The following is a 17,639-nucleotide window of genomic DNA, read 5'->3' as shown; positions in this document are numbered from 1 at the left end:
GGACTAACATCAAGATTTAAGTGATATGTTATTAACATTTCCACCCTGTTTCTAAGTTAATTTAATGAAAGTAAATTGATACAAACAAAACATGGCAATTTGGGGCAGCCAGAGTCTATTGCCATGATTGATGCTGTTACAAAATCCAATCTCCTTGCTGTTACTGGGAAAATTTGAAAAACACAAAAATGCCTGGGTAATGGACCCAAGTAATGTTGCTTGAAATTAGTTGAAATTGACAAAGCAGTTACTTTTTGTAAGTAAGTTATCTATTTTAATACTAGATATTCCTTCCGTATTTTAACATTACGACTTGCAATCCCTAAAAGGGATAGGCAGTTGTATATCCATTGTCTATGTCTATTCAGTGTAAAACTACTTACTAAAATCGCAATCGCATCGCATTATTCCATGCACAGGGTACCTACATCTACGGCCCAACCAAATTGTGACGTGTATTAAGGTTTATTTTAATAAAATTAGGTAAGTATTAAGTACATTTAATCACTTTTACAAGGTAATTCATACAGTCGTTTTGTTTAAAACTTGTTTTCTTCAAACTGCGGTAGATAGTCGGGGTCCAAAGATCTCTGTGCGATGAAGTCTTTGTACCATAGAGCTGATAATTTCGCTTTTCTTGTCCTTTGTTCATCATCAAAGTCAACCTCGAACAGCCCGAATTTTGCACTGAAAATAAAAAGGTAAGTACTTTAGTAAGTAAAGTGTATTCGCTCACTATATTATTCACAAAACATTGAATTTAAACGTTCTTTTTTTTTGAGGGTAATGTCATCCAATGTCCCGCCTTGGGCAATGGGGAGTGCTCTTCGAGCCGGAGGCGCGATAACCCGGTAGGCAGTCCGCACTGAATTTGAACTTGGAATTTAACTGCACGGTTGGCGCATTGGCGCAGTCATGAGTTAGATTCTCGCACCGAATAATATGTGTTGTGCGATATGGTTTGTATATTTGTAAACGCACCCACGACCAGGAAAATAAAGACATCCTAGTGTGGGTAACTTGTTTTAAAAAGAAAATGACTACATTTCATATTTCATGCTGATGCTGGATACCTATTAAGGTATTGGACATGATTTATGTAGGGTCAAATAATATAAAGATTTCATAATATTTACCCTAAACCGGAGTCCCATTCAAAGTTATCCATAAGACTCCAAGCGGTGTATGTAGTCACGTTACACCCGTCCACTTCAATAGCATCCAATACGGCATCCAAATACGCTTTGTAATAATCTATCCTCTCAGGGTCGTCGACCCCGCCATAATTACCGTAGCCATTTTCTGTGATCAGCACCGTTGGATTGTTGTAATTATCTTTCACCCAGTTCAAAGCTTTTCTTATACCGTTGGGTATTTTCTGAAATAAAAAATTGGACTGGTTAATACCTACGTATCGTGGTGGTAAATTAGCTTTATGAATCTTCCCCCATTAGATTGCTTTTTCACCAGAGATGTGTTATGTAGCTATGCTGTGAAGATGTAATAGCTAATCTATAAAACTATATACTAATACTATACATATACTCTGAGTTTGTTTCGGCATTTCTTCTCAGAGTAGTCGGATAGGAAATGCCGGCCTCATCTAGCTATTTGAAATATTGACATGTAAAAGTGTTATTTTATAATCTATTTACAGAAATAAATATCATTTATATATGTTACCGTTTCCACTGAATCTATTTAGCTGTACGAGTTAGATGTGCTTTGAAAATACGCCTCCATAAAGTAGCTGTGCGAGGAAGACGCACAGCTCAAGTATGGGATGTAGGTATCGATAGTAGCAATGCCATAGCACACTACGTTTCTATATAAAAACATAGCTTAGCCTTTTAAGTAGGTAAGGCTAAGCTGGTTCCGCCAGTGCTAAGCTATGTGTACCAATGAATATGATTGGTGGGTACCAAACGCATCCACAACAAAGTAGCATAGCACATCTCTGGTGGAAGAACCCATAGGGAAGCGTTTGTTCTGAAAAAAACGTACTAGACTACATATAATCTGGGTAATGAGATGATGATGAGAAAATTATAAAGTTAGGTACCGTAGCATGAATAATAGGAGCTGGCGGGTAATCCTTGTAGCTGGATACTGCTCCGATATCGTCTTCATACGAGGGGATCGGGTACATTCCTTTCGTGTACCCATCTGCTGTGTAGAACTTTGTAGAGTAGTGATTGAAACCGTAGAAGTCACTGGTGCCTGAAATATTTCAAAAACATATTTATTACGTACCTACTAGCTACTTCCGCGCGGTTTCAACCGCTCTGCTTGGCTCCTATTGGTCATAGCGTGATGTTTTATAGCCTTCCTCGATAAATGCACTACCCAACACAAAAATAATAATTCAAATCGGACCAGTAGTTCCGGAGATTAGCGCGTTGAAACAAACTCTTCAGCTTTATAATAATTATTAGTAAAGATTTTTTTATTGTTGCGTTGGTGGAGCCGTAGAGCGTTATAAATTCGAAAGATGAGTGGGAGATTTGGTTTTGATCGTCGAGTTAAGCTTAATGTAGGTGTGGGTGAATAACTTACAACCGAATTAGGTAATTCAGTTGGGCAATTTATGAAATCATCTAGTCTAGACGATGTCTAAATTGATAAATTGTGTCTAGATTTAGTAAAGCACGTAAATAAAGTCTGAAGAAGGAACGTGAGGTTGCGTTAAGCTCCATAACTATAACTAGGTAAGGCTAACTGGTTTGGCAAATGTAGATATGTTAGTAGGTACTAAAAAATACCTACACATAGGAATTTAGAATAAGTTAAAGTACCTGCTACAAATACCCAATGAAGAAAAAAAACAAGATAAGTAGATAATAAGAACTCATCTGTCTGTTGCTAAGTGGGTAGATATTAAAGAAGATATCAATTGTTTTGTAGAACTGCTTGATAAATTCTATATATCGATCGGATAAAGGCTCTCGAATAAAGATCTTGGTTCAGATAGCAATATAAAAATAAGTAAAGTCAAGTTTACTGTCGTATTTGCATAAACATACCCTCTTTCTAGACTAGCTGAACAAACCAATCACGAGGATGTCATTATGTATCAAAGGATGTAGATACAACTTGATGATATTAACTGTACAGCATGAGTCTACTTATTAGACACAAAAGCCTTTGGCACAGACTTAGATAAAGATAAGACTTTCTAACCCGCTAACCCTCTTTGAGCAAGGTTCAAACCTTCCGTACGAGAAGAGGCTTTTGGTCAGCAGTTGCCTGTGGCAGTAAAGGCTGTTGATGATGATGACAAAGAATTTTCTAAAACACTACTAAGACAACACACCTTTTATAAAATCAATTTCCTCCTGAGATAATTCTGGCAGTCTACTCCTAGGGAAGCCTTGTTCAGCGCTCTTTTCTGCAATTCGCTTGATCATCCTCTCAGGGAATCCACCAGTCGATGAGAATATCGGGTGGCTGTAGAAACCAGCTTCGAAGTCCATCACCATGCGTCCTAGTTCTACATCCTCTGGTGTGTCTGATAGACCTTCACGGAAGTCTGTTGCTATTGTTATACCGCACGTACCTGGAATCATAGGTGATAGATATCATAAAGAATTAGGCATTTCCAAGTTGCTATTGACTATGATTTCATCCTTCAGCTCTCTTTTTATGCTAAGCGACTTACCCTTTTGTTTTTCCCTGTACTCTTTATCATATAGATGCCATGCTTTGGCATGCGCCATCAAAGCATTCTTCACAGCGATATAATCACCAATGCCAGCAGAAACGATATTAGGAGCGAACCTCTCCATTCCATAACCATATATGATAAACTGTTTCGGTTCATTCAAGGTTATCCAGGTTTTCACTCGGTCTCCCAGTGCATCGTACAATACACGGGCGTAATCTTCAAACCAGTCAGCTATGAGAGGATTGGCCCAACCTCCCAAGTCTTGCAAACTTTGTGGCAAATCCCAATGGTACAATGTGACTACTGGCTCAATACCATTGGCCAATAACTCATCAACTAATCTACTGTAATACCCAATACCATCTTCACTGATTTTGTCGGCAAAACCAGTTGGTAGAACCCTTGGCCATGAAATGGAAAACCTGTAGAAGTCGACTCCAAGGAACTTGAGCATTTGTATGTCTCGTTGGTAGAACTCGTAGGATTTGCAAGTGTCGTTGCCATCTGTGCCATCCTTGATTTTTCCAGGCATGTGAGTATAAATGTCCCATATGCTTGGAGACTTGTCTGAAAACAAACAAAAATAAGTACTAAAGTCAAAGAAAGAATATAGGTACTTTATCATTACCTACCTAGTGTTTTCCAGACGCAGTTGCATTTGCATGTTAAACTCTCAGAAACTAATTGTTGTAAACAAACTCCAAAGGTTAGATATGTACCTACCTAGTACTAATTTACACCTAGTACTAATGAAACTTCGAATTTAGTGTGAGAAACGTTTTTGTTTTGTTGCTAAGCGTACCTAAAATTGCGTTCCCTATTAGTAGATAACCTACATTCATGGCACCAAGATTTAGAGATTATCATCAATCATCGTTAATATTTTTTTATACCGCGACTGGCAAAAAATCGCACGGCCCACCTGATGGTGAGTGGTTACTGGTTACCGTGGCCCACGAACGCTTTATTGCACAGGGGAATATAAGTTTTAAATGAACTTACCTGCAGCGTTCCATCCGCGAGAGGGACGGAGCTATGTAGGTTGTATAGCTCCGTCCCTCTCGCACTGCTCAGTGATCGACCATTCTGACACAATTGTAATAGCAGACTAAGGCCCCTGATGGTGAGTGGTTACTGGTTACCGTGGCCCACGAACGCTTTATTGCACAGGGGAATATAAGTTTTAAATGAACTTACCTGCAGCGTTCCATCCGCGAGAGGGACGGAGCTATGTAGGTTGTATAGCTCCGTCCCTCTCGCACTGCTCAGTGATCGACCATTCTGACACAATTGTAATAGCAGACTAAGGCCCCTGATGGTGAGTGGTTACTGGTTACCGTGGCCCACGAACGCTTTATTGCACAGGGGAATATAAGTTTTAAATGCACTTACCTGCAGCGTTCCATCCGCCCTCAATCTGGAAGGAGGCGGTAGCAACTCCTAGCTTCAAGCCTTCTGGTAATTTCCTCATCTCTGCTGCAGAACTGCTCACAGTCGATGTTATCACCAAAGTCACTGCAAGAACTGCAGCTAGTACATGCCACGGAACTCTGTAAGCCAAATTAATCGCTTTTGTATATATCATACACACTAATTAATTCTAAAATACACTATGCCTCCTTTGCAATAGAGTCTACTGCCATTTGCGAAATTATCTTCCTGATAATTGAATGTTATCTTACTGTAGGGAATTAGTTTTATCAAAACCGTTGTGTATATAGTATTGTTTTGAATATTTTATTAAGTTACAGGTGATAAATGATTATACATAACTTCATTACCTAATTAGATAAATAGCAAGTTGTATGACAATAGTATAATGATAAGCTGATTAGTGTATTTTTTGTTTTATTGAGTGAAAGTTTTTGCGCAGATAACGGCTTATATAATCTATAGCAGCGCTATCTATGATGGTAAATTTATGAATATGAACTAACCTGGGAGTAGCCTAAACATTTAAACTTCAACACAGTCGATAAAATTAAAGAATTAAATAACAAAACATAAAGTTTATAACATAAACCATTTGCAAGCCTGATAAATAGGCCATACGTAAAAATAAGTAGGTATTATACAAGAAACTTACCCCATGATGTTTCAATGATTTATTTAAATAAATATATTTAAAAATATCTTATTTATACATTTATATATATTCCTAATACATAAGACCCGTTTGACGAATAAAGTAAGCAAGATATCACTGTTGATATTATGTTTCGTATAGCCAAAAATAAATATATGTGGCAAAAAATCGTGCCACTGCTTAATAGTGAATGGTATGACAAAGTTCGAAATGTCCAATTTATAATTATAATAAAATTATTGTCCATTATTTATTTATTACCTATATCTCGTGTATGTGGTAATTTAGGACAAATTGCATCATTCGAGTATGAGGAGAAAGCGTGCGAAGATTTTTTTGTTTAACAAAATCCTAACAACCGACTTTTTAAAACGGCTTACCCACGTACGTAACTAAATTTGACGAGATAATTTAATTCATTTCAAGCTATGCTAAAGACTCGTGTTAGTGATGTAGGGGCATGCCTTTTTTTGAGGGGGAAGATCATCCAATTACTTCGCCCGCCTTGGACGAGGCGAGAGGAAGTGTCAGGCTCTTACTGACTAAAACCACCTCGTTCCTATTCCTGCTTTTCGAGCCGGAGCCCCGGTAAACCCGCTAGGAAGTCCGAAGCTCCATATCAGGTAGGCATCGGCTACTGGGCCACATCTGTGGCAGAGACGTGCCGTAGGGTAGTAGTACCCTGTACCTAAAGTAAATTTGTATTAAGAAAAACGTGGTAGATATTTATAATATATTGAAATTGAAATATAGATAGATAAATAATGCCATTATAGACCTTGAAAGATACCTAGGTAAAATAATTATAGATAGGTGGTAATATCTTTAATTTATGGCTGCACATATTAACTCATATTACAAAAGACAATTTAGATTATTTAGAAGATAGACGAAATGAAACGAACACAGATTCGTTCTTTATCTACAACATGAACGTCAAAGATAATACATTATCTCAATAAACATTTTCAACAATGTCCGCTAAACTTGGGGGCTAGACGTATAAAAACACGTGCCCATGTTTTTTTAATAAAGACATACGTAGGACGTGTGTATATGTAATACATGACGTCTTTTATTCTCTGAAGGGTAAAGTAGAGAGGGTTTTTTTTTAATGGAGGAAAAATCATCAATTGACTTCTCCCGTCTTGGGCGACGCGAGAAGGAGTGTCAGACTGTTACTGACTAAAAACCACTCCGTTCCTACTCCTGCTTTTCGAGTAGGAGCCCCGGTAAACCCGCTAGGTAGTCCGCAGCTCCGCGCGCTGAACGCGCCGTACTCATAGAAACTGATGTTGACATTTACTTACATGCTTGGTAGAAAGTGAATTTTATTATACCTAATTATTAAATTCTTATTAAGCTGTTACCATAATAATACTACCTAGTTTTGTTAATACATCGGAAACAATTTCAGACACAGGGCTATTAGGTACCTTATCAAAATTTTGTTCACTGAAAATTCCAATGATAAATATCTCATTTTCCTGTCCCGGAAATTGAACCTGAGAATGAGCAGTCGGACGTACCTATGTAGACAACCATTAAACGAGAAAAACACATTAAATGTTTTTGCGTGTCGTTATAAATGTGTAGTGTGAATAAAACGTTAAAAATAATCGTTATGTTCCCAAACATAATAACTAATAGTCTTTTTTATAATGTCTATTTGTACTTTAAGTTGTTTAAGTCGAAATAAGTCTAAATTAAAAGACTCAAGGCGGTTTGAAAACAATTATGTACTTGCTTAGACTATACCTAAGTATTTAGGTATATTTTTAAACATTCAAGTGCAATTTTTTGAACATTTTACTTGATGAATCTATATAGTACCCTAACCAAATAAGGCCTATGCCCCAATAAAGCCTATTTTGAAAATTTCCCTCTTCCCGATGTCAAATGGTCGCCAAAGTTTGTAGAAGTGTGCATGCACATTACTTAACTAATTTGAGCACAGCAAGCAACCCGTGCCGCGATTATGTTGGAACCTACAGACGAAAACAATCACGACGTGGAGCGCACTTTAGTTTTTATAAAATTCGAGTAGCGTAAACTGTTAGTATTTTTATATTTATCAGTATACGACGTGCCGTGTTTTGTCTGTATGACAATTATACATTTAGCCATCTCCTCACATTAGTGAAATAGCTATAATATCGGTGTATTTCATAAAATAGTTGTTTTGTTTACCTAAGTGCCATGTCCTAATAAAGCCTACAAAAAAAACGTGTAGGCCTTATTACGGCATAGTTGTTTTTCAGTAATTTTATAGAAAACGGATCACCAGCTTCTGTCAAAAAGAAAGCAAACGGATTTTGCAAAAGATGGAAAACGCTGTTAAAATGGTAAAAAGGGGTAAACGGGGTGAATAGATACAGAAAAGGGGTGAATGGATATCGGGAAATTCTTCATAGTATCTATTCACCCTTCGAATTTTATACACCCTGTTTTACCCGGTAGGCTGCTGCAGCCAGATATAACATCCAAAGAAGTACGCATCATCTAAAGAGTGGTTTCCACTACACGAAAGCTAGGTCGGTCGCTAAATTGGCTACAGAACAAGAAGTTGTTCTCATTCGTTTGACTGATGCTGGGGTACCGATGACTTCAAAGATGTTAAATGGGTATTGCATGATGAGAAACTCGTAAAGTCTGATGTATAATGACCAAAATTAATTAATAAGGTCTCATTACATTTATTATAAGCATTGACAAAGTTGTGTTATAATTAAGAAGTTGAATGCTTACTAGTTTTTATTGAGGCCTTATTAAGACATAGGGTTCCCAATAAGGCCAAAGTGACACTTTAGTTATTTGTGTTTATAAAATTGTAAATTTTGTTTCTAAAGCCATTTTGATTCCATTATTACAAAGTTTAATAAATAAATATAAGATTTTGAAATTATCAGCCCATTGTCATTTTAAACCTACGAGCTAGGCGGTAATAAAAATAAGGTAGGCCTTATTTGGTTAGGTTACCTTACTTATAATAAATCTGTCGAGAGGTCAATTCTGTACATTAAATATATTTCCAAAATAACTATCAGCGGGTGATTAGTGATCGATACTGACGCCAAAAATGCAATCAGAAAAATTTTTGTCTGTCTGTCTGTCTGTCTGTCTGTCTGTCTGTCTGTCTGTCTGTATGTTCTTTATAGAAACAAAAACCACTTGACAGATTTCAACGAAACTTGGTACAATTGTTCTTTATACTCCTGGGCAGGTTATAGTATACTTTTCATCACGCTACGATCAATAGGAGCAGAGCAGTGAAGGGAAATGTTGGGAAAACAGGAGAACTTACTCCACTTTTTAAGCTTCCGTCGCGTGTGCAGCCTTAATGGTTAAAGCTATACAGAAATAATGTACCACGGAAATGTTCTCCTTTAAATTGTTTAAAAAATGTTCCACGACAGTAAATGTCTATCTCTTATGGTTGACTCACAATAACACGTATAACTCCCGATAGCTTAGCAGTTTGGAGCTTTCTGTTTATATTTGTCTACTCTTATGTTTATAACACTCTCAATCATTCATTGATTCATTGATTCATTCATTCATATTATATATCTGTAAAAGGGTCAATTCTGTACATTGAAAATATTGAAAGAATAAATAGCAGAGGGTGTTACTGGATCGATACCAAACCCAAAAATGTGATTACAAATATTTTTGTCTGTCTGTCTGTCTGTATGTTCAGGCATCACGTAAAAACTATCGGTTCGATTTCGATGAAACTTGGTATAATTATACCTTACTATCCTGGGCATAAAATAGAATATTTTTTATCCTGGAAAACTACGTAAAAAAAATCTTTATTTTTTCAGTTTTATTCTACAGAACGCGAGCTCAACAGCAGTAGCTCAAAAGAGGGATCTCCTTCAATTATTATAGGCCTCGCCGTATTTGGGTCCAATAGGTATTGATAAGATGTCATTATCAGAATTACTCAAAATGGAGAAATAAAACTTCCACGCGAAGACCGACATCCGCGCGGACGGAGTCGCGGGCGGAAGCTAGTCGTTACTAAATGAAGATAAGTAGGTATGTATAGGTGTTATGACATCACGTGAACTTGTAAAGGTGTGCAATGTGCTAATTCGACTCCTCTGGTGTTGCATGTGTACAGCTGCTGCGCAATGTGTCGCGGGTTCGATTCCCGCATGCAACAACTCTTTGTGTGATGGGATCCACAGATTGTGGTTCCGGGTCTGGGTGTCATGTGTACATATGTGAAATTGCATGTTTGTAAATCCACCCACGATACAAGAAAATCCTAGTGTGGGGATCATTAACCATCAGGAGATCCGTGTGCTCATTTACCCCATTCATAAAGGGTAGGCAGAACTACCTACTTCCTTTTCAAATCGAAAAATCAAAGTGAACTCGATCGTAATCCGTCATGTCATTGGTTGCAAGAATAATCTCGACCAATGACGGGCGAGAATACGTTCGATCTCACTTTGAAAGTTGAAATTGACAGTTATAGAATAGCCTAGCTGTATATGTATACTTAGCCTTTCACAGCGCATAGTTATGTAATCGTACCAAAGAGTATCTTCTAACAAAACACTCTTTTTTTTATCTAAAGCCAAAGTCAAACTTGTTATGTTTTCGAACTACTTCACTTAGAGATTACCATCGACATGGGTCTGACAAGATGTTAAGTGCATAAGGACTGATGATTAGGGATGGACAAGGAAAATATTTCGAGCTGTTTACCTTACTAACTTTATGCTAACGGCTTCGCCTGCGTGTAACTTGGAAAATTATTGAAGAATTTCGCAATACAAAGAAATTTAAGGTTACTACATAAAAGGTATCTAACCTTTTCATTTGCGAATCGATGCCTATTCACTTCAATTCATCTATTCAGCCAATTTCGGAGATCCCGATAGTAGTAGCATATTTAAAAGGTTTCCTACCTATATGGTCGACAACTAATGACACCTCTTCTGGTATTGCAGGTGTATGTTGTACGTTGTGTACGTTTGTGACCACCGGACAGATCATAAAATTTTGACGTCTTATCCTAAAACGTCGCTGCTTTTTGCTATTATAATTAAATAGGTAAGTGTGGGAGAGTCGTGCTTCGGTGTGAATGTCCGGTTCGACCGGAGTGATGTGGCCCCACAGAAAATCGACGTGAAATAACGCATGCGTTGTGTTTCGTTGTATGAGTAAGGTTACCGGATACCCTTAAATTCATAAACCCCAAAAGGCCGGCAATGCACTTGTAACATCTCTGGTTTTTCGGGTGTCCATTGGCGGCAGATTGCTTACCATCAGGTGATTCGTCTGCTCGTTTATCGGCTTATACCAAAAAAAAAGATATTAGGAACCAACCTGATATTGCGTTATTTTCAATATCTTACCTAGATACGGTTTATTTTCAAGATCTCATATCTATAATGGTGAATGCCAGTGTCAAAGGGATAATCTAAGACTCTTTACAAAGATAGAATTGTCAAAACACTTACTGATAAACTTGTAAAATTCTCCAAATTGATTAGGAATCTGCAATCGTCTGGTCTCATGTTCGTCAGATACGAGTATCTATCGATACGGATGCATATCTAGCCACTCAAATATGGCAAAAGTCTTCAAAGGATTCTCAATTTTCTCTTCTTAGTTATAAAATAGAAAATCTATTGAGGAGACTGAAGTATCTTGACGTGATTATCTGGTATCTTTTATTATATTTATGGCACGTGCGATTTAAGACACGTGCCTATAGATAGGGCTGATTAAGAAAACCCCCTATGAAGGAAAAGTTCTGAGTGTTTTTCAATCCTCACGTATTTGATATTTCCATCGCGGTATTGGTATTTTCCATCAGTCAATGATGGTGATCTTAATAGATGGCTCCATGTTGGTAACAACGAAAGCCTCCCCTTACCACCGTTCTCAAAGTCTAAGAAATGAGGTAGGTAATGAGCGGAAAACCGTGCTATGAGCGGGAAATGCATTTAGCGGACCGCACTCTTTTTATAGTAAATAGGTAGAAACTAAAAAAAAGGTTAACTCAAGTACAATATTGGAGAAAAGCTCTCCTAGATGCGAGTCACAGAGGGACTCTTCATCCCGAGCAGCGTGTGCAGGCGCGGCCCGGTGACGTGGCGCAGCCTAGTCTACTATTACTACTACTAGTGGTAAATAGGTAGGTTTATATTTTCACCAACAGAGAGTCAATCATTTGATTTCTCTGAGGAAACTCATTTCTACTCTTACTACACGCTCGTGCGAGAGCCATGCTACGGCACGGATGGGCCTGCTCGACTAGAGTGATACCACGACGAAAACCGACGTGAAAAAACGCTTGCGTTGTGTTTTGTTGTGTGAGTGAGGTTAGCGTAGGCCCAATTATCCGCCTTCCCAATCTTTCCAATCCCCGATTTTCCAACAACCCTTAACTTCCTAGGCCGGCAACGCGCTTGTAACGCTTCTGGTGTTTCGGATGTCTATGGGCGGCGGCGATTGCTTACCATCAGGTGATCCGTCGCCTCGTTTACCAGCTCATATCATAAAAAAGTATGTGTCTCCTTTAGGTCAGAGAGTTTACCATGATTTCCACGTATAAGAGGCCTTTTGGAAAACGCCATGGTTATTGGGCACCGACTTTCTATGGTGTTAGGTTTACCAAGTAAAAATAAAACAAATCGAAGGGTTTTCATATATTTTATTGCTCAGAACTTAATTTCTTCAAGTCTAGGTTCGTAATCAGGGTCCAGGGTTCTCGTGGCAATAAGATCCTTGAACCATAAAGCTGAAGCTCTCGCTGTACGAGTCCTCTTGTCATCATTGTAGTCTACTTCGAAGAGACCGAACTTAACACTGAAATTAATAATAATTCGTAATTCTACATTATAAACAAAATATGTATACAAAAATATTAATATTTATCTTCTATACATATAATAAAACTGTGGGTGTAGGTATACAGATTCATGTCAGCCTTAATTTTTAGCTTTAGATTCCCGCACGCAGTAACTCTTTGTGTTATCCACAAATTCTGTGTTCGGGTCTGAGTGTCATTGGGATCTACGTGAAATATTATGTTTGTAAACGCACCACGACACAGGAGAAAATCCTAACGTGGGGCAACGTTTAAAAAAGTACCTAATTATGTAGGTTGAAAGGGATATGCTGCGGTTCTGATTGTTACTTGTACTTTGTATTAATATACATACATCCTCTACAGTTAAACGACCAACTTTAAAACTCCCTTACAGCCATGTTTTTGTCTAAAACCTAAATCTAATATTAAAGTATCTACAAACTGGTTAAAATGGACTAACCTTAGTCCAGAATTCCATTCAAAGTTGTCCATAAGACTCCAAGCGGTGTATCTGGTAATATTACACCCGTCCACTTCAATGGCATCCAATACGGCATCCAAATACGCTAAGTAATAATCTATCCTGTCAATGTCATTGTTTCCGCCCAAATTCCCGAAGCCATTTTCGAAAATCATTATCTCTGGGTTGTTGTAACTGTCTTTGACCCAGTTCAAGGCTTTTCTTATGCCTCCGGGGATTTTCTGAAAGAAAATGAGAGTCGTTTAAGTTTTTGGAACTTTGAATAACAATCCTACGGCCGGAGAGTCTTTCGCGACAGCTGAGGCGTTAGGAGGTTCGTTCCCTCACGCGCGTCGCCTCCTTCTTAGATAGCATGACTGCTTCGCAGAAGGAGGAGACGGCATCCCAGGCCCCCTCGCTCCATACCATGGCCTGAAACAAGGCCAGACGCGCGAGGTCGCCGTCGCCGCGGTTTTGATTGCTAGGGTGAATCTTTCGATGAACGATAACGAATTCCATTAACACAACTTCTTTGTAGAAAACCTACCGTAGTATGAGGTACAGAAGTAGTAGCATAGCTTCCATAAGTCCCCACAGCTCCAAGATCGTCGTTATATGAAGGGATATCAAATATTCCTGGTTTATAGGAATCTGCTGCGTAAAACAAGGTGGAGTAGTGATTGAAGCCGAAGAAATCACTCGTACCTGGAATGAAAGAAATGTTAAAGTACTTCAAGCACTTGGATATTAAAAGGCCCTTTATATCCAGCAAGCTATTATGATATTGGTAACGATGACTTAAAAAGAGTAGAGTAGTATCCAACATAAGATTAAATAAAACCATGACCTATGAAGATGGATGAGCATGTACCTAATACTCTTTGCAGTGAGTGATCGTGGACATAATACCGAATTACAGAGAAATTTTATTAAATGAAGCAAATTAAAATCCATCTACCTTTAATGTATTCTATTTCTTCTGGTGTAAATTCTGGTAATCTGCTCCTAGGAAAGCCTTGTTGTGCACTCCTTTCTGCGATACGTTTCACAACGCTCTCAGGGAATCCACCAGTCGTGGAGAATATTGGGTGACTGTATAAACCAACTTCGAAATCGAAAGCAATCTTCCCTGCTTCTATGTCCTCAGGAGAATCCGAGGCACCTTCACGGTAATCAGTTGCAATTACTATACCAATAGTGCCTGGAAAAGAAATGTAAATTATAAACTGTTACTCGTACTGCAACTTTTAAAATACGTAGACCTCCGCCTAGAAAGCATGTGGTGTAATTTGATTGTTTGTGTCGGAAATATTTATGGATGAGCCTTTTCCTTTATTTCCTTATGGCAGAGAGCTTGTGATTAGTTGTGATTCTCATAGAAATAACTAAAATCAATTTGTTTCGTTTTGATTATAATTAAATATCCTACCCACCTTTCTGTGTAGGTCGGTACTCCTTATCATACAGATGCCAAACTCTAGCATGTGCGACCATCAAATTTTTGATTGCCATGTAGTCTCCGATCCCAGCAGACACAATATTTGGTGCACAAAATGCCATTCCATAACCGAATACAGCGAATTGTTTTGGTTCGTTTAACGTCACCCAAGTCTTGACTCGGTCGCCCAATGCATCGAACAAAACACGAGCGTAGTCTTCAAACCAGTCTGCTATGAGAGGATTGGCCCAACCGCCCAAATCTTGCAAATTTTGCGGCAAGTCCCAATGGTATATGGTGACGACTGGCTCAATGCCATTAGCCAATAGCTCATCCACCAATCTACTGTAGTATCCGATGCCATCTTCACTGATTTTGTTAGCAAAGCCATTTGGTAGGACTCTTGGCCACGAAACGGAGAACCTGTAGAAGTCGACTCCAAGGAATTTGAGCATTTCTATGTCTCGTTGGTAGAACTCATAGGATTTGCAAGTGTCGTTGCCATCTGTACCATCCTTGATATTGCCCGGGATTCGACAGAAGGTGTCCCAAATACTTTCCGATTTATCTGTAAATTATAAATCTTTAGTTCTATTGAAAATAAATTGGTTATCGTGTTAAGGACTTAAACTTAATCTGATTATCAATTTGTAAATGCTGCGTATATGTGTTGTTGATTATAAAAAAATAAGCTAGGTACTTTCAAAAGAGCCACACCTTAAACAACAGCTCTAGACCATAAGTCAGAATAACACTTTGGAAAGAAAACAAACAAATGATAATAATTCTTAACATACGTCGATAGCTAAACGATGTGAAATCCCCATACATCTCTTTTGTTTTAGGGTCTCTGGAATGAAGAATACTCAAAGCGTTTATTGTACCTCGGTTAGTTTAGTTATGTGTTATGTTACTTAATGTAAATCCTTTGTATTTATTTTGTCATTATTCTGTACCTACTTAGCAACTGAGTTGAGATCATTAAATCAAGAAGGTAGTCACGTTCAATTGTGTCGTGCTCTTATTTATGACTTATTTCACTGTGCTAATAACTAACACGAAAAAATAAAATAAATAAATTGATAGTCTTGTTCCAAATACACATTGGTCACTGTACCTGCAGCGTCCCATGCGCCCTCAACTTGGAAGGAGGCAGTAGCTGCTCCCAGCTTCAAGTTTTCTGGCAACTTCCTCATCACTGCTGCAGAATTGTCTGCAGTCGATGCAGCTACCAAAGTTACTGCAAAAGCTACAGCTAGTATACAGCATAGAGCTCTGTAAATCCAACAATTAAAAGAACTATTAGAGTATATGTAGGTCGTTTTTAGTTAAGTGTGGGAGAGCCATGTTTTGGCACGAATGGGCCGACTCGACCGGAGTGATACAACGGCCTCATAGAAAACCGATGTGACACAACGCTTATGTGGTGTTTCGTTGTGTAAGTGAGTTGCCGGAGGCCATGGATCTGGCATGAGTTCCATGTGGTCGGTTTCAAAAACTGAGATTGATTTTGAACTGGAAGATACGAAAATCGGTTTGGCCCGTATTACCTACCTGCTTAGTTACTTTTCCCTTATCTTACTTACCTTAGCCTAGCCCTACTGAAGTGGGAAAGGAACCTACGATACATTGCAGAGCAGCTTGTCCTAACAGTTACCCACTCCAATAGAAAGAAAACGTAAGTACCGACATATTTGCCGGCTCCGGCTCGAAGCAGGAGTTGCAACGGGGCGGTTTATAGTCAGTAAAAGTCTCGCCTCACGCGGGGCAGTAGAAGTCATTTGATGTATTTCTTCCTTACAAAATATTGACTAAATAAAGCACTATTTACACTCACAGTAATAATTTGTTATAGGTACTTATTGGAACCAGAAAAAGCAATGAAGTACAAACTAAGTAAATACAGAATGATATAATAATTACTGAATGTTTAACAGTATCGTTTGATATTTTATTGTATCTATCTAATCTGCTTAATGCACTATTAATCACTAGGTAATCCTTATCTATCTTTATCCGGCTTATGGAAAAATAATTGCAAGGATGATTGTCCAAAGTTTTTGGATCAAAATGCTGCTGTACAACGTGTACCTAGGTAAAAAATTGGATTTCCACATGAAACAATAAAGTATGAAACAATAAAGGGCCCACAGCAAAGGAGAAAATATTCTAGAATGGGGCAAGGTGTTTAAAATAGAAAACAATAAAAATATAAATCTTAAATACTTAAATGGACTTTAAAAAAGAATCACTCACCTCATAGTGCACTATTATTGTTTAGTAACCGCATACAAATAAAATAACAAACAAAATTTCACTCTTGAACACAAGAAACGTTGTATTTAAACAGATATGTAGATATTTATCTCCCATTTATATCTCATCACGTTACTGCTAGTATTCGTCATTTTGCCAAAATAAAAATAAACTACATAATATTTAGGTAGGTGCTAGGAAGTGCACGACCTATCGCTATATGCGTTTTTCAAAATGAAGTCTTAAAAGTAAGTAATCTGTTATTAATTAAACCTAATCCCAACGCTTAAGAGTTTGTTTGTTTGAATGCGTTAATCTCTGGAATTACTGGATCGAGATTGAATTTTTTTTTGAGTTGAATAGTCAATTTATTTTGGAACTTTTTAGGCATTACAACATCATCCTACAGTCAGTAGGAGCCAATAATGGGTGAAACAGTGTGGGAGTTATTATTGATAGCTATAATTTGTTAAGTAGATTCTATATCTGTATTTCAGAGTTCAGTGCATCCTTCCATTTTTACATAGTACAGTATTAAATTTAATGTACAAGACTTTCGTATAGTGTCAGAGGCGCATTTCAACATATGTAGGTACCATTTAAGTATGTGACATTCAATATTTTTACTTAGACTTTATTGATTTTATTGTAACTTTCGTGAGACATACTAAATTAATTATTATGTTATCGGCTTACTCACGTACTGTTTTGACGATTAACTCGACTAGTTTCAAGCCATGCAAGAGGCTCATATTCATGAGGAGCATTTCGCGACACACGACGCGGCGATTGTCACGATGCTACTGACGACTCGAGTTTCGCGCCCATCGCGCCCTCTGCCTGGAATCGCGCGTACTATACGGCGCGTGCGACGTTGTTGGCTCGTTAGACTCGTTC

General features: G+C 38.0%; 2 protein-coding genes across 9 annotated transcripts; both read right to left on the bottom strand.

The window, feature by feature from the left end:
• Positions 1 to 484: 484 nt before the first annotated feature.
• LOC118270275 (myrosinase 1-like) lies at positions 485 to 5,896 on the bottom strand. Of its 7 annotated transcripts, XM_035585791.2 has the most exons (7): positions 5,751 to 5,896; positions 5,057 to 5,214; positions 3,659 to 4,231; positions 3,314 to 3,556; positions 2,063 to 2,220; positions 1,137 to 1,378; positions 485 to 687 (listed from the first exon to the last, which is right to left on the bottom strand). In XM_035585791.2, the coding sequence occupies exons 1-7, from the start codon at positions 5,753 to 5,755 to the stop codon at positions 540 to 542; spliced, it is 1,527 nt and encodes a 508-aa protein (XP_035441684.2). In that variant the 5' UTR covers positions 5,756 to 5,896; the 3' UTR covers positions 485 to 539. The 7 variants fall into 7 exon arrangements, with proteins under 7 accessions (XP_035441684.2, XP_050554130.1, XP_050554132.1 ...); XM_050698173.1 differs by lacking the exon at positions 5,751 to 5,896 and having other exon boundaries at positions 5,057 to 5,284; XM_050698175.1 differs by lacking the exons at positions 5,057 to 5,214; positions 5,751 to 5,896 and adding an exon at positions 4,862 to 4,958.
• A 6,516-nt stretch (positions 5,897 to 12,412) lies between these two features.
• On the bottom strand, positions 12,413 to 16,971 carry LOC118270752 (myrosinase 1-like). 2 transcript variants are annotated; one of them, XM_035586516.2, is made up of 7 exons: positions 16,743 to 16,971; positions 15,604 to 15,761; positions 14,482 to 15,054; positions 14,007 to 14,249; positions 13,596 to 13,753; positions 13,049 to 13,290; positions 12,413 to 12,584 (listed from the first exon to the last, which is right to left on the bottom strand). In XM_035586516.2, exons 1-7 carry the CDS (start codon positions 16,745 to 16,747, stop codon positions 12,437 to 12,439), a joined length of 1,527 nt encoding a protein of 508 aa, XP_035442409.2. In that variant the 5' UTR covers positions 16,748 to 16,971; the 3' UTR covers positions 12,413 to 12,436. The 2 variants fall into 2 exon arrangements, with proteins under 2 accessions (XP_035442409.2, XP_035442408.2); XM_035586515.2 differs by lacking the exon at positions 16,743 to 16,971 and adding an exon at positions 16,173 to 16,316.
• Between the last annotated feature and the right edge of the window lie 668 nt (positions 16,972 to 17,639).

This window comes from Spodoptera frugiperda, chromosome 13 (genome assembly GCF_023101765.2).
Source record: "Spodoptera frugiperda isolate SF20-4 chromosome 13, AGI-APGP_CSIRO_Sfru_2.0, whole genome shotgun sequence".
Lineage (NCBI taxonomy): Eukaryota > Metazoa > Arthropoda > Insecta > Lepidoptera > Noctuidae > Spodoptera > Spodoptera frugiperda.
Note: the sequence above shows the minus strand (reverse complement) of the source record. Positions and strands in the feature narration are given on the sequence as shown.